General features: G+C 30.1%; 8 protein-coding genes across 8 annotated transcripts; 5 read left to right on the top strand and 3 right to left on the bottom strand. All coding sequences in view use genetic code 12, as the record gives it.

Moving 5' to 3' along the window:
• Positions 1-543: 543 nt before the first annotated feature.
• DFJ63DRAFT_291368 (succinate-semialdehyde dehydrogenase (NAD(P)(+))) lies at positions 544-2,022 on the top strand (the record flags this gene model as incomplete). Its single annotated transcript, XM_064905391.1, has 1 exon — positions 544-2,022. The coding sequence occupies one exon, from the start codon at positions 544-546 to the stop codon at positions 2,020-2,022; it is 1,479 nt and encodes a 492-aa protein (XP_064759303.1).
• A 23-nt stretch (positions 2,023-2,045) lies between these two features.
• DFJ63DRAFT_254966 (acetyl-CoA acetyltransferase ia) lies at positions 2,046-3,448 on the bottom strand. Its single transcript, XM_064904473.1, has one exon. It carries the CDS (start codon positions 3,261-3,263, stop codon positions 2,070-2,072), a length of 1,194 nt encoding a protein of 397 aa, XP_064759302.1. The 5' UTR covers positions 3,264-3,448; the 3' UTR covers positions 2,046-2,069.
• Positions 3,449-3,633: 185 nt separating this feature from the next.
• On the bottom strand, positions 3,634-5,241 carry ALT1 (alanine transaminase; the record flags this gene model as incomplete). Its single annotated transcript, XM_064905389.1, has 1 exon — positions 3,634-5,241. The coding sequence occupies one exon, from the start codon at positions 5,239-5,241 to the stop codon at positions 3,634-3,636; it is 1,608 nt and encodes a 535-aa protein (XP_064759301.1).
• Positions 5,242-7,409: 2,168 nt separating this feature from the next.
• On the top strand, positions 7,410-8,105 carry RSN1 (Rsn1p; the record flags this gene model as incomplete). The annotated part of the gene is made up of 1 exon (XM_064908615.1): positions 7,410-8,105. One exon carries the CDS (start codon positions 7,410-7,412, stop codon positions 8,103-8,105), a length of 696 nt encoding a protein of 231 aa, XP_064759300.1.
• A 351-nt stretch (positions 8,106-8,456) lies between these two features.
• Positions 8,457-9,293, top strand: DFJ63DRAFT_315797 (uncharacterized protein; the record flags this gene model as incomplete). Its single annotated transcript, XM_064906618.1, has 1 exon — positions 8,457-9,293. The coding sequence occupies one exon, from the start codon at positions 8,457-8,459 to the stop codon at positions 9,291-9,293; it is 837 nt and encodes a 278-aa protein (XP_064759299.1).
• Positions 9,294-9,366: 73 nt separating this feature from the next.
• DFJ63DRAFT_254962 (DEAH-box RNA-dependent ATPase) lies at positions 9,367-11,997 on the bottom strand. The gene has a single exon (XM_064904472.1). It carries the CDS (start codon positions 11,919-11,921, stop codon positions 9,441-9,443), a length of 2,481 nt encoding a protein of 826 aa, XP_064759298.1. The 5' UTR covers positions 11,922-11,997; the 3' UTR covers positions 9,367-9,440.
• Position 11,998: 1 nt separating this feature from the next.
• On the top strand, positions 11,999-13,903 carry URK1 (uridine kinase). Its single transcript, XM_064904463.1, has one exon. It carries the CDS (start codon positions 12,119-12,121, stop codon positions 13,790-13,792), a length of 1,674 nt encoding a protein of 557 aa, XP_064759297.1. The 5' UTR covers positions 11,999-12,118; the 3' UTR covers positions 13,793-13,903.
• A 110-nt stretch (positions 13,904-14,013) lies between these two features.
• On the top strand, positions 14,014-15,825 carry DFJ63DRAFT_337878 (uncharacterized protein; the record flags this gene model as incomplete). Its single annotated transcript, XM_064908614.1, has 1 exon — positions 14,014-15,825. The coding sequence occupies one exon, from the start codon at positions 14,014-14,016 to the stop codon at positions 15,823-15,825; it is 1,812 nt and encodes a 603-aa protein (XP_064759296.1).
• Positions 15,826-16,236: the final 411 nt, after the last annotated feature.

Genomic DNA, 16,236 nt, shown 5'->3' with positions numbered 1-16,236 from the left:
GAGGGAAATTTGTTCCCCAAATACAAATTTTATTAAATGGGCTGCTAAGAACTTTGAATTAACTATAATTTATATCGCTGTCATTTAATGGTCCCATCTTTAATGATGATCAACTAACAAGGTGAACTACATATTCTTGATTCATATGAGAGTATAATTCAAGTCAAACCTCATTTGGGAGGACCATTCTGCCGATCTCAAAAGCGCATCTTACAGACATCAGTCAAAGTACAGAATGAACCCTTGCTGACGATCAAAACATCGCATATTTATCACAAACTTTAGTAATAACCTCCTTCCATCTATCAAGCCATCTTCTACCATTCCCTTTAATTCATCATAGTTAACGTTTAACTAATCATAACTTTGAATTGGTCAAATCAAGTACAATTATCCGACCTTCCACATTGGGAATTACCCGCGCGGGTCCTACCAAAAATTTTGGTCGTCTTTTTATATAAAGAAAAAGTCTGGAGAAAATTATAAATATAAAAGTTCAATAATATTCCAAAATTAAAAAGAGATAATTCATAAGTAATTAAGATGGTTCAACTTAAAAACCCTGATTTAATTAGATCAACTCCATTCGTTAATGGTGAATGGATCACTTCCAAATCAACCAAAACTTTTAAAGTTTTCGATCCAGCTACTGAAGAATTAATCATTGAATTACCTGATCAAACAAGAGAAGAAATTGAATATGCCATTGAAACTTGTCACATTGCTTATGAGAAATTCAAACATACTTCTCCTTATGAAAGAGCTAAATGGTTAAGAAATCTTTATAATTTAATCATTGAAAATGTCGATGATTTAGCTAAGATTATAACTTGGGAAAATGGGAAATGTTTAACTGATGCCATTGGAGAAATCAAATATGCAGCATCATATTTCGAATGGTTTGCTGAAGAAGCTAAAAGAATATATGGTCATACTATTCAACCTCAAAATCAAAATAATAAAGTTATAACTTATAAACAACCAATTGGAGTAGTAGGATTATTATGTCCCTTTAATTTCCCAAGTGCAATGGGAGCTAGAAAATTAGCTCCTGCATTTGCCGCTGGTTGTACTACTATTTTAAAACCAGATTTCCAAACTCCATTAAGTTCATTAGCGTTAGCTTATTTAGCTCATGAAGCAGGTTTCCCCCCAGGTACTTTTAATGTGGTTTTGGTAAGTCAAGCATCTACACCAGAAATGGGATTACTCTTTTGTGAATCAAAAATCATTAAAAAGATAAGTTTCACTGGTTCAACTCCAGTAGGGAAATTACTTATGAAACAATCTTCATCAACATTAAAGAAATTATCAATGGAATTAGGAGGGAATGCTCCCGTGATAATTTTTGATGATGCTAAATTAGATTGGGCTGTAGAACAAGCTATCGCATCTAAATTCAGATCATTAGGTCAAACTTGTGTATGTGCCAATCGTATATATGTTCAAGCAGGAGTATATGAAAAATTCAATCAAAAATTCATCGAAAAAGTTAAACATTTCAAAATCGGGAATGGATTTGAACCAGGTGTAACTCATGCATGTTTAATTAATGATCGTGCAATTCTTAAAGTTGAAGATCATTTTAAAGATGCTGTTCTGAAGGGTGCTAAAGTATTGATTGCCGGTGGGAAATTACCGGCATTAGGAAAGAATTTCTATGCACCATCTGTGATTTGTGATGTTACAAATGATATGAAAGTGGTTAATGAAGAAACTTTTGGTCCCTTGGGAGCTATAATTAAATTCGAAACTAAAGAACAAGTCTTACATTGGTGTAATGATACACCATTTGGATTAGCTTCGTATGTATTTTCCGAAAATTTAAATAATATCTGGTATATGTCAGAATATTTAGAATCAGGAATGGTAGCTGTTAATACTGGTATTTTCACCGATGCCGCTATGCCATTTGGAGGGGTTAAAGAATCTGGATTTGGTAGAGAAGGATCCATGTATGGTATTGATGATTATACGGTAGTTAAATCAATTACATTAGGTAATATTTATCATCATGCTTGAATATATAGTAGTATATAATCTAAAAATATATAAAACATTTATTCTGATTAAACTTTTTCAATAACAATGGCTGAGGCTCCTCCTCCACCATTACAAATACCTGCTACGCCTAATTTTGAAGTAGTTGATTCATGAGTTAAGATATTAACAAGAGTAGTTAAGATTCTTGCTCCTGATGCTCCTAATGGATGACCTAATGCAACTGAACCACCATAAACGTTTAATTTTTCATGGGGGATATTTAAAAGTTTAGCATTAGCAATACCAACTACTGAAAATGCTTCATTAATTTCAAAATAATCAATATCATCAATAGTAGTATTGATTTTATTTAATGCTTTCGTAATGGCTAATGAAGGAGCAATAGTGAAATCAATGGGATCACGTTCAGCTTCTCCATAACTTCTAACTTTGGCAATGGCGGTTAATCCATATTTATGTAATGCTTGTTCATTTACTAAGAGTAAGACAGCGGCACCATCATTGAATGAAGGTGAATTTGCGGCAGTGACGGTTCCATCGGGGATGAATGCTGGTTTGACGGTTTTTAATTTGTCCCGATTATATTTATTTAAATCTTCATCTTTATTAATGATGGATGAACCTTTTCTAGTTTTGATTTCAATAGGAATGATTTCAGAATCAAATTTATGATCTTTATATGATTGAATGGCTGTTTCATAACAATTTATAGCATATTCATCTTGATCCAATCTTGAAATCGAAAATTCTTTAGCGGTCTTCTCTGCTGAATGACCCATTAATAATTCAGGTTCGAAAACATTAGTTAATCCATCAAATTGTAATCCATCAATCAAATTAATATTACCATATTTCACTTCCCCTCGTCTAATATTGCCCCCATTAACATAATAAGGAACATTTGACATTGATTCACTTCCACCAACTAATACAACTTCACTATCACCTAATAAAATCGATTGGATTCCACAAATGGTAGCTTTCATACTTGATGCACAAACTTTATTAATGGTAGTAGAAATAATACCAGGATTTAAACCAGCATTAATGACGATTTGACGACTGACGTTTTGTCCTAAATTAGCTTGTAAAGCTGAACCCCAGAAACATTCATCAATAGTGAAATCAGAGGGTAAGTTTAAATCATGGATGAATTGTTTAACTAAGGTGGTACCTAATTCAACTGATGATAATGATGATAATGAACCTTGGAATGAACCAATAGGTGATCTTTTTGCAGCAACTATATAAACTGTCATGGTTGGAGTAACTGGTGTTTAATTATGTTGATTGCTTGAATGAGATGGGTTGGAAGCGAGGGGAGATTCCTGGTCTATTTATACTATGAGAAGATATGGGTTATACGACAGGTTATGACAATAAACAGTTAATAATAATTATGATAGTAATATAATTCGTATAAATGGGGTTAAACTCAATTTTTTTAGTTCTGCGGCTGGAGTGATCACAAAAATGATCATCTACAAAGTCCGATCGTATAACCCGACAACTCACTAATAAATATGATGATGTATATATATATATAAGATATTACAAATACTACTGTATAAACGAAGAAGAAGAAGACGAACAAAGGTAAACAAATCTAATATAATATGACTATGGGGACTATTGAGGGACTGATTTATACTTTTTAATGAATTTTTCATGAAATTGAGTCCAACTATTAATCCATTCATGACCAGGAGGTAAGAAAGTTGTTCTTAAATGATAAGTATCAGGAACTTGACCAAATCCATTCCCTGGTATACAACAAATACCAGTATTCTCTAACAATTCAATACAATAAATATCATCAATGGAAAGTTTGGATTGTTTAGCACGAGAATGTAATAAATGATAATCAACTTCACTGAAATTTAAACGAGGGAATAAATACATGGCTCCCATTGGTTTATTACAAGTGATATCTTCCATTTGAACAAAAGCTTTATATAACACGTTTGATCTTTCCTTTAAATCCTTGTGGATTGCTGTGGTTTCAGCTTGGTATAATGGATAAGATTCATCACCTTCCCTTGGAGGATTAATCATTAATTCCATTAATGCTTGACCTGTAACAACTGAACAAAGATTAATCGAAGCTAATTTGAATAAAATATCTTTAACTTCATTTTGGAATCCAACTAATTCCATATATCCACCTCTTTGACCACATTCACCACTAACACCTTTGGAAGTTGAATGTAAAGAAGCTAATTGAACGTTTTTATATTGATCATGATTAGTGATTAATAATTCACTAAGGACTTGCTTTACTGAGATGAATTGACCTTCAAAGACATTTTCTTGATAAACTTCATCGGCAATAAGAACGATTCCATATTCAGCAGCAATATCAATTAATTCAACAATATCTTGTTTAGAAAGAATTGATCCAGTTGGATTACCAGGATTTATAATGACTAAAGCTTTGAATTTAATATGAGAATTTTCAGAAGATGTAAGTAAATTACGAATTTCCTTTGGATTTGTTGTCCAATTATTAGCTTCATCTAAATAATAACCTACTGGGATAGAATTATTTAAAGCAATAGTAGCGGTATATAATGGATATTGAGGGATAGGAATTAAAAATCCTGAATTTTGATCACTTGATAAAATTTGTAATAAATAAGATACGGCAGCTGAAGCTCCACTTGTTAAAAAGATATTATGAGGATCAGATAAATGACCATTATCTCTTTTAGTAATGAAATTTGAGATTGATTCTCTTATGAGAGGTGCCCCTTGAGAATGAGAATAAGCACCGATTGAACCAATATTATTTAAAAGTTTAATAGCACGATCTTTAACATCTTGAGGGAAATTAACTTGATTTATAATGGAAGGATATTGTAAGATGGAAAGAACTTGTCTATACCAAGTTAATGGTTTTTGATCTAATTGTTGAGGATTACCAATATTGGCATTAATGATTTTATTAAATGGTAAACCATGAGAAACGGGATTTTTAGTGATTAAATCTCTTAATTCATCAGCAATAATAGGGATTTTACCTCTAACGGCATAATTAGCTTGAACAGTTTGTTGATTAATATCTTTAATAGTTAAAGGATCAGCGGGAGTGAAATGAGATTTATCCCAATGAGTAGTAGTTGAAGTTGAGAAAAAGTAATTATTACCACCTTTAAATGAAGAAGTTGGAGATGAAGGAGGAGAAGGAGTTTGAGTTAAAGTGATTGAAGTGAAGAAAACACTAGTAGAAGGTTTCATAATTGATTTAATTAATGACATGATGAAATTATTATTATAACTATTAGTTAAATGGATGGGGGATAATGATAGGTTTATATATAATGAAAATAAATAGAATAGAATAGAATAGAATGATACTATGGGTTATATGATGGGGGTTTTGAACCAAAAGGAAGAATATTTAATGACTAATAAAATGGTAGTGAAAAGTTGCTATTAATTATAATCTGGGGTAATTGGGGGAAAATTAGTTCAAAACTGGTATAGTACTATAGTTAATTTATTTATAGTATGATTTTTGTCAGTTAACCTTTTTAAAGAGGGGAATTATAATTTTAATTTGAACTGGGGTAAAAAAAAGTTAAATGATTTTTGTCTCTAGTTAACTTAACTATGATGAATGAATGAATGAAAATTTTTCACTGGTTGGTTGGTTGATTGATTTAACTAATTAGTTAATGTAAATGATGATCACTATAAATGAAGTAAGATAATGTAATATGTAATATGTAATCTATTATCAATTGAATGATTTTCACTGTGACTCACTTGATCTAATTTATATCTATCAATTCTAATTGGATCGATTGAAGTAATTAATTGATTTGACTTTAATTAACTTAACTTCAAGTGATATTGATGATCTCTGTAATCAGTTGAATCAACTAAGAAGAAGAAGAAGAAGAAGTTGTAAGTTATTAACTTTACTTCTTTTGATTTGATAAAAAAACTTTTCACAATTTGACTTCTCTTCAAATTCTTCACAGTTAACTTCTTCTCCACTGTTTAGTTTTAATCGGAGTTTTTTTTCCCTTCTTCTTGATTCTCGGAATTTAATCGCCGATCTTTTACCATGTGTTATATGCAGGTATAGGTTATGCTTACTTAATCTATTACATAATCAATTTATATACAGTACCAATGATGTATGGATGTTTTACATAAGTGTACCTCACCCCACTAAAACTAAAACTAACAGACAGCCACAAACAAACAAACAATGACTATAAATCAAAGTACTGTACCAGATTCTATGTAACCCTTTTACAGATTTATTTATATAAATGATATCAACTATTAACGTCATTATAACTAATAAGTAAAGAAATTAATAGGAGTATAAAATAATTTCCATAGTACAATACAATAGAAGAAGACAAGACCAGTTAATTAACTAATTATTTGGTTACTTTAACCCTTTTGATTTATTTATTTATTTATTTTTTGGATTTTTCATTTTTTGTTATTATCGTAAGATCAAAAATAATCATCATTCAAAATATGATTAATCATCTCTTTTATTCAAACTCTTAATAGATAAGGTTTAAACTTTATTAAATAGTATGATTCTACCTCTTTGTTCACCAAATGTCTTTACTTTATATAGTTAATATTATACGATAGATGGTAAGTAGATCTTTCATTCTTTCCTACTCTATTTACAAAACTGTAGTATACCATTATACAATATGCATGTAAAGGTAACTAAAATTAAAACTTCCAAGACTTTTTCAATATTGTTTGCTACTTGCTACTTGCTACTTCCTATTTAACTGTTTATACGTCATGTATAAATATAATCTGAATTCATTCATTCATCAACTAATAATAATAATACATTATTATACATCCATTAAACGTCACATCTCCTTATTTTTATAAACACCATCTATATGCGCAAATTATTATTCCGAAGATTGAAGGAGTTATACCATTACATATAAATAGATTATAATCCCATCGTTTAATTTAGTTATACTATTTCTTTAATACTATAAAAAGGGGTTATCTTAACCATTTAGCAAATCATATCTTGTTCACTTGCTCACTTGCTCACTCCATTCCATTCCATAAATAATAATAATAATAATTATTTACGGTATATAATCTCATCTTGTTACTCCCCTCCTTATACCACTTCCCCATCCATCTCCCCCTTCATCTCACCCTTTATTATTAATATCTCTCTCCCCCAGCTTTTTCAATATTTTCAATTTCATCTTTCCCCATACTTTTAATAAAAGGTTAATTATCATTCATTCATTAAATAATATTATTATTTATTTACGATATTATATATATATATTTAAAATCATCCCATTAAAAAAATCCCCCTTCCTTCGTTCCATCATACATTTACGCCTTTCGTTTATCTTAATATACTCATATAATACATCATATCAAATATGGCTCATACTACTACTACTACTACCGCAACCCATAGAAGATGTTCATTGGCCATTGAATCACCTCTGGAATATCCTTCTAATAATCCCTTAAATGCATTCTTAGTTTATTCTCATAGTCCAACCCAATCTCAACAACAGGATGATTCACCTCCACCATTAATCACCCCTCCCATTCAATCTCAAGAATTTTCCTATTTCTCCTTGCATAAACATAATAATGAACAGATGATGGATAATGACAATGACAACGACGATAGTGATGATTTATCATCCTTACAATCAATTCATAAATCAAACTCGTTACCCAATTTATCCCCCTCTCCATCTTTCATAATCTCATCACCATCATCAACCATCTCCGCCCCCATATTAGGTGTCACATCACCCTTGAATCCATTCAAAAGAAGAGTTTCATTATGTGATTTGAATAATTTCAATGATGAATTGAAAATCATTAATAATAATAATTCAAGAAAAAATTCAATTAATAGTATTAATAGTAATAATAGTGGAAATATTGGTCTTAATCCAAATCGCATGTTTTTAAAGAATCATCATACTAATAATTATTTCCAAAACGTTGATTTCTCAAATCAATCATCATCTAATAATAATCACAATAAAATATGTCGAAATCATCATCGGAGGAATTCCATCGCTATCAAATTTGAAAATCCCAAAATCATCGACTGAGTTTAATAATTAACTTCACTGGTTTGGGTTTACTTTTGGTTGGTTGATTTTTGGGTTTAGGTTAATATTCATTTCTTAAAGTTTTTTGATCCCATCGGCATCCTTTTAAAACATATATACAAATCATTAATGGGATCAAAGGCTTTTATTTATTTCGGTTCATTCATTCATTCATTCATTCTTGTTATTTATAAAATATATATCTTTAATCATTTTGAAAATTATTTCAGTTTGTAGAGTTTTCTTTTTTTTTTGGGGTGTAGAAAAATGGTTTTAAAAAAAATGGCAGCCAAATTTAAATATTTGTAAAACAATCTCTAAACTACAATCAAACCATCAATCAGGGGCAAGATGAAGGGGAATCCATTATCAAGAATCTTAAGAACCCGTAAATCAAGTAATACCATTCTTCCTATTAATCCTGATGTATCTCTTGATGATGATGATGAAGTGGAAGATGATACTTTTCATCAATCTCGATTTCAAACAGTAAGAAATTTCTTTAGCTTTCATAAACGGAATCAACCAAATCATAAATCAATCAAACTTGCCAATGAATTATTTGAACATAATGAAGAAGATAAAGAAGATCAATGTAAGAAAGATGATGAATTACTGAACAAATTTATGACGCTTAAACATAGATTAAATCCTCAATTTCAACCTATCCAATTAAATAATCATATAAATGGAAATGTAAAAGATGATGAATTGAAATCTAAATTTGATGATTATATTTCTGATGTTAATAATTATTGGAAATCAAGTGAAGATATATCCAAAATTGATATTAATTTCGATTTTGATTCTGATTTAGATGTACCATCCGAACAAGATACTAATAATGATAATAATAATAATAATCCTTATGATAAATCAACTCAATTTTCAAGAACTCATCATCCAGGAAGTTCAGATTTAAGTCTTAGAGTATTGAAATCAAAATCTCTGGTGGAACCTGATTTCGAATATACAACTTCTCCTGCTGAATTATTACGTCTTAAAAGGAAAGAACTTGATATTGTACCTGTATTAGATGATGATGAAGAGGATCATCATTATGATACTACAAATGATTTCACTCTTACTACTAATGATGAAGATTCACCTCTGAAAACTCTCAGGTTAAAACGAAGTATCTCAAGATTAAGCTTCCATAGTCTTAACTTATTATTTGCCCAAACATAATAAACCTTATTGGGTATGGGCCTGTATACAACCATCAGTCTATTTTGGTTGCAAACATAAAATTTGAGAGAGAGCCAAAAATGTTACACAAAATAAAAAATGTACATTGTCTATATTTTCCCCTATTAACCCTAACTACTAACTAACTTACTTCTTGGTCTTTGATAATGATTCTAATTCTTGAGGTGAATAATAATGAGATCCATATTCTTTAATCAATTTCTCATCTATAATCATACAATTCCTCATATATTCCTTACTGGTTAATACTAATTCATGATATAATAATAATTTTGGAATTGGTTTGATTTTAAATATGGAAGAGGATGGATGGATATAGCATGGTGTGGCGACATTACTTGATTTAAGTTTCTTATATGTATCACCCATCATTGATAATTTAACTATATTAGGGAAATATCCTGAAATTAATGATTTTTGAATATATAATGGATTAATCGATATGGTTTCATTCACATTAATTTTATTTCGTTGACATAATTTAATTAATTGATCTCGAACATTCTTAACTCTTCGTAAAGTTTTATACTGGACGAAATATTCTTGACACCATTGATTTGAAAAATCACTATTTTCCCATTGTTGCGATACATTCAATAAACTAAAATGATCACCCAAGGGGGAATCAAAACTAGCATGTTTCTTACTCGCTATTTCCTGCTTATCCTTAGGTCGATAGAATAAAGTAGATGATTCTCCTAACATTGAAATTATGGTGATGATTTCCAAAACACAATTGAATTTCTCACTGGTGATTAAACATTTCGATAACATTGGATCTAAGGGGAATTTACTTAATTTTAATCCTAATTTAGTTAATGATCCTTTTGAATTTATACATCCTAATGAATATAATAATTCTAATGATTTTATAATATGTTTTGAATTTGGTTTATCTAAGAAATCAAAATTAATTAAATCATTTATCCCTAATGATAATAATAATAAAATCACTGATGAAAGATTAACTCGTAAGATTTCAGGAGTAGTATTCGCATCTAATTCATTATAATATGACCATTTGGTAAATAATCGGAAACATTTTCCGGGTCCAATTCTACCGGCTCTCCCTGCTCTTTGATCAACCGATGCTTTTGAACATGGAACAACCACTAAACTTTCCATGGCTTGAGTGGGATTATAAACATTCTGTTTAACATACCCTGGATCAATCACATACAGGATCCCATCGATGGTGATTGATGTTTCTGCGATATTGGTAGCTAAGATAACTTTCCTAGTATGAGGTAAAGTAGGTTCAAAAATCTTTTTTTGTAAATCAATTGGTAAATTCGAATAAATACTTAAAACTTGTAAATGATTTTCTAATGATGAACCTAATTTAATAATTGATTCTTGTAAACTTTCCTCCATTGATTCAATTTCTTCTTGTCCTGTAAGAAACACAAGTATATCACCTGGTAAAGGTTGAGTTAAATGGATTTGAAAAATCGTCGTTATGGCCGCTTGGATATAATTCGCTTCTGGATTCTTGGTATAATGGATCTTTACCGGGAACCTCCTACCGGGGATATTTAAAATAGAAGCTTGATGGAAATAATTCGAAAATTTCTCTGCGTTAATTGTAGCTGATGCAATTATAACTTTTAAATCATGTCGAGTAGTTAAGATATCTTTTAAAAGACTTAATAAAATCTCGGTTGATAATGTTCTTTCATGAGCTTCATCAATCATAATCACACTATATTTCAATAATTTCGAATCAGTAAGAAATTCTCTAAGAAGCATCCCATCGGTTAAATATTTAATCACGGTATCTTTACTTGATTTATCATCAAATCTAACCGAATATCCTACTTCCTTCCCTAATTTAACATTCATTTCTTGGGCAACTCTAGTGGCCACAGATGTAGCAGCTACTCGACGGGGTTGGGTACATCCAATGATTAGATTCTTATCACCTTGAGAATATCCTGCCTCATATAAATACTGAGGTAATTGGGTAGTCTTACCTGACCCTGTTTCTCCCACGACAATAAGTACTTGATTCTTATCCATAGCTTCAAGGAAATGGGATCGAAATTTATAAACTGGTAAGGATTGACGTACTTCTGCTATTGATATTCTCTCTTTCTCGATAAGATCAGGTTTCTGTGGTTGATCATCACCTTTTAATTCATCATCTTCTTCAATCTCATTAAAGTTAACATATTGGGAATCATCAAACACATATTCGTATTTATCATTGTCAGGGAGATTAACCTTATCCAAATCATCCTTAGTGATTTTGGTGGTATTCATGATTTGTTGAGCTTTTTGATATTGTTCTAATTCCCATTGATTATGATCATTTCGTTTATGGTTTCTTGAAGTGGTGCTGGTATCTTTTTGATGTAGCAAGTCAAATTTCCGTCGTTTATCATTTGAAGATATATCTTCTTCATCAATGTATTTACTCCGACTTGGTTGTTCCTGTTGTTTCTGGGGTTGTGGGATATATGTATCTTTTGGTTCTTTTAGTTTATCTGGGGTGAGTTCTGGTTTATGGTCTTCAACGACAATTTCTTCTTCATTTTCACTATGACTGTCTACTTCATCTTCAAACTTCCTCCTTCGTTTCCCTCTCCCTGTCTGTATACTTGACATATCTTAGTTGTAAGTTGGATGAGATAATGAAACTTTTCAAAAGTTCAATTTGGTGCAAATGAATAAATCAAAACAAAAAAAAAAAAGATCCATCTTCAATCATCGCTATCAAAAAAAAATGTTACTTTTGAATTATAACAATCATCGTTCCAAGAGGTATCATTAGGCCATTAAATGTCTATTGATTGGATAACAATATGACTAATCATACTTCAACACCATCCCCTGCTCCATCTTCATTATCCGTTAAAATCCCTAAACCACGAAGATTTAGTAGAATTGCTCCTGATAATGATTCCACCAGTTCATTCTTTAATTCATCAGATCAATTAACTGATTCTCCCTTTTCTGAAAGTCATCCCTTACAAGCTACTACATCTACATCAGCCTTATTGTTTGGCAATGAGAATGGAATAAGTAATTTACATATCGAAACTACTAATTCCCATTCTAATGTTCATTCTCAATTACAAACACCTCTTCATGGTGCATCGTATATTCCTCCTTGGACTGAACCTTATATCATTGGTATTGCCGGGAATTCTGGATCCGGTAAAACATCAATTGCCCAAAAGATTGTTCAAGAATTAAATCAACCATGGACTGTGTTGTTATCGTTTGATAATTTTTATAATCCTTTAACTGAAGATGAAAGGAAATTAGCCTTTTCTAATAATTTTGATTTTGATACCCCTGAATCCCTTGATTTAAATCTTGTGGTTGAAACTGTATTATCTTTAAAGAAAGGTCATAAGACAACTATCCCGGTTTATTCATTTGAACATCATAATAGAACTGATAAAACCATTACCATTTATGGTGCTAATGTGATCATCATAGAAGGGATATATACCTTATACGATCCTCGACTATTAGATATTATGGATCTTAAAATTTATGTTGATACTGATTTGGATATTTGTTTAGCTAGAAGATTAACGAGAGATATCTTATATAGAGGTCGTGATTTAAGTGGATGTCTTCAACAATGGGAAAAGTTTGTTAAACCAAACGCGGTGAAATATGTTAATCCAACTATGAATAATGCTGATTTAATTATCCCCAGAGGATTGGATAATGTGATTGCCATTAATTTAATGATCAAACATATTGAAAAACAATTAATTTTAAAATCAAGTCAACATTTGAAATATTTACAAACTTTAGATATAAAAATCAGAGATCTTAATGAATATAATGTGAAGATTTTACCTATTAATAATCAAACTAAAGGGATAAATTCAATCTTATTTAATGAAGATACAGAACGGTCAGATTTTATCTTTTATTTTGATAGAATAAGTACAATAATAATTGAAGAAGGGTTACATTTCATCAATGATTTTGAACCGATTACAGTAACTGCTGCTAAATCTTATCAATATCAAGGGTTAAAATTAGTTGATGATATAGTTGCCATCAGTATAATTCGATCAGGTGATTGTTTTATGAATTCAATTAAAAAGACATTCCCTGAAATCAGTATTGGTAAACTTTTAATTCAGAGTGATTCTAAGACTGGTGAACCTCAATTACATTATGATTCTATTCCACAAGATATACAACAGAATAAAATCATGTTATTTGATTCTCAAATTATAAGTGGTGCCGCATCGATTATGGCCATTCAAGTGTTATTAGATCATGATTGTAAACCTAAAGATATCATCTTATGTTGTTATTTATCTACTGAATTAGGATTACGAAGAATCTTAAATGTATTTCCAGAAGTTAATATTGTAATTGGGAAATTATCAAATATAAATGATAATGCAGATGGAAGTAAATGGTATAATCCTGAGAATTGTAAAGATACAGATTGGCAATTCAGAAATCGTTTTATAGACAGTTTATACTTTGGAACTGATTAGATTTAATTTTAGAACTATATAACATTCATTCTAGTATAAACTTTATATTTTAATTGCAAAATGTAAATAATTTGCGCAACCAACTGAAACCGATCTGAAAAAAAATAAAGACTTAAAAAAAATAGTATCACCAAAAACTGACACCATCCGATTTTTATTAGAGATGAAAATCTACCACTGAGAGTCATAGACCATAGAAAATAAAAGATACATACTTCAAAATGATACTACGAGGAAGTAGGCATCAATGTAATAGTGGTACTAATCTAATCCTCGGGTCCCTTGTGAAATCAATACGACGTCATATACATACTTCAAATGAACCAGATACAGTTCTTATACCAACCATTTTAAAATCAATCGATCAGAAATCAAAACATAACCAATTCACTATAGATGGATTGAAAAAGTCAAATAATCAATCTATGGAAGATATCCTTACTGTATTACAAGAATCAGTCGAGGATACCACTCGAAATCATAATGAATTTACCATCAGTCCTATTTTAATCAAATTATCTCATTTCAATTATGCTATGAAACATCATAATTCTCAATATTTAAGTACTTTTGCAAATGATTTCGGTTCAAAGATCATCAATATAGTGTTGTTTCGAATATTTAATAAATATGGAGTTTATTATGATCATCCTCAATATTTACAACTTGAACGAAATAATTTCATTCGAAATGAATTGATTGAAAAATATACCGAATCAATAACCCATAATAATACGGGCATGGATGCAAGATTGAATCTAAGTTGGCAACAAAGTATCGTTAAATCATTTGAATTTGATATCAAGACATGTTTAAATGGGTTAATTGATGAGTTTAAATCAACCATTATACCACAAGTAATTACAAGTCCACTTATGGAAACATTTAATAGTTTCCCATTATGGAATTTACCTCGTATGAAGATCCTTGATATTGATGAAGTTAATAAACGAGTTTGTTTCCGTGATGAACAATATCCTACTAAAGGGAGTATATTATCATTATCATGGGCTAAGAATGAAGGTATGGAAAGAGATGAAACTAATCTATTATGTTATTTAGAAATGGAAGAAAGAGTTTTATGGAGATTGATTGAACTTAAACAAATGGCGAACAATTTAAAAGTATCTGAAGCTGACAAATTAATGAAATTAATGAAATTATATGAAATTGAAGGTCAATATACCTTTGAAGTAATGATGAAACGAATTTTACTTAAAATAGTGGACACTAAACTTGATGAAGATGGACAATTGAAACCTGAATTCCAAGATCCACTCTTAATGTTGGATAAAAGTGAATCAAGCATATCATTCTTCAATGCTAATGATATAATACCGGATAATACTAATATTAAAAGAGTTAAAAAACCAAAACAACAATATTGGCAATCAAGAGGGATTGGGAAAAGTAAACCCCAAAAGAGTCAAGTTATTGATAAAATGGATGAGATTAATATTACAAAATTTGATTATGGTAGTATTGATGATGAATATATTTTAAACAATTTTATTGAAAACATGACCAATTTAAATAAATTTAAAATCATTGTTGCTTTCAAATCAAAATTATATCATCGAATTCAAAATGAAGAGTATGTTACTGCTTTAAGTTCATGTACTAATCGATATAGATCATTAACTGATGAAGAAATAAAATTAAAACTTATCCTGTACTTTGATAGATTCTGGAGAGTTATTTCGATTACGGATACATATCTCAGTTATTCCTGGATCATAGAAATATTTAAACATTTACAACATAATCGTCTTCTAATTAATGATGAAATGGTATCACTTGCCATCAATGATTATAAGTCGACCATTGAAAGACAGATTAATCTTGGAGAACGGAAAATTAATGGTAGAAGTGGTAGTGGTGGCGATCATGATTTAAGTCAACCTATCAATACCCCCATTCAAGACTTATTTGAATCAATGAAGCAAATTAAGCATGATAATAAAAAGATTATCAATAATAATCAACAGAGTAAATATAATTCGAAAACCAATCATACTGAAAAGAATAGATGATTAAAGATCATTCACCTGTTGAATAACTTACAAGATCACTAAATAATTTTACGAATTTATAACTATATATGTATATAATAAAAAGCTTTTCAACTCTGAATAAAATCAGAAATGACTTCTATCATCATAAAAGCGTAATACACTTACTGAGCCTCAACTTAGTATTCTACCAACCACTAAGACTATGCTTAGCTGTCTCCTAATAACTCCTGCATGAGTTTTACCATATGTCTGCAAATAAATAGAGTTTTCCTTATATAGTCTCTCTATCAAACTCATTTCTTACAAATCTTTTCTTTAGATACTATGTCTACTTTTTAGATACATAATAAATGCTACTCATTAGAAAAAAAAAATTATAGTTGCAAAAAAGTGCATAACATGTTGACTCAATTATTATATTTTGATATA

This window comes from Scheffersomyces coipomensis (assembly GCF_036884675.1).
Source record: "Scheffersomyces coipomensis strain NRRL Y-17651 chromosome Unknown DFJ63scaffold_9, whole genome shotgun sequence".
NCBI classification, from domain to species: domain Eukaryota; kingdom Fungi; phylum Ascomycota; class Pichiomycetes; order Serinales; family Debaryomycetaceae; genus Scheffersomyces; species Scheffersomyces coipomensis.
The sequence above is the reverse complement of the archived record's forward strand: the minus strand, read 5'-3'. Positions and strand labels throughout refer to the sequence as shown.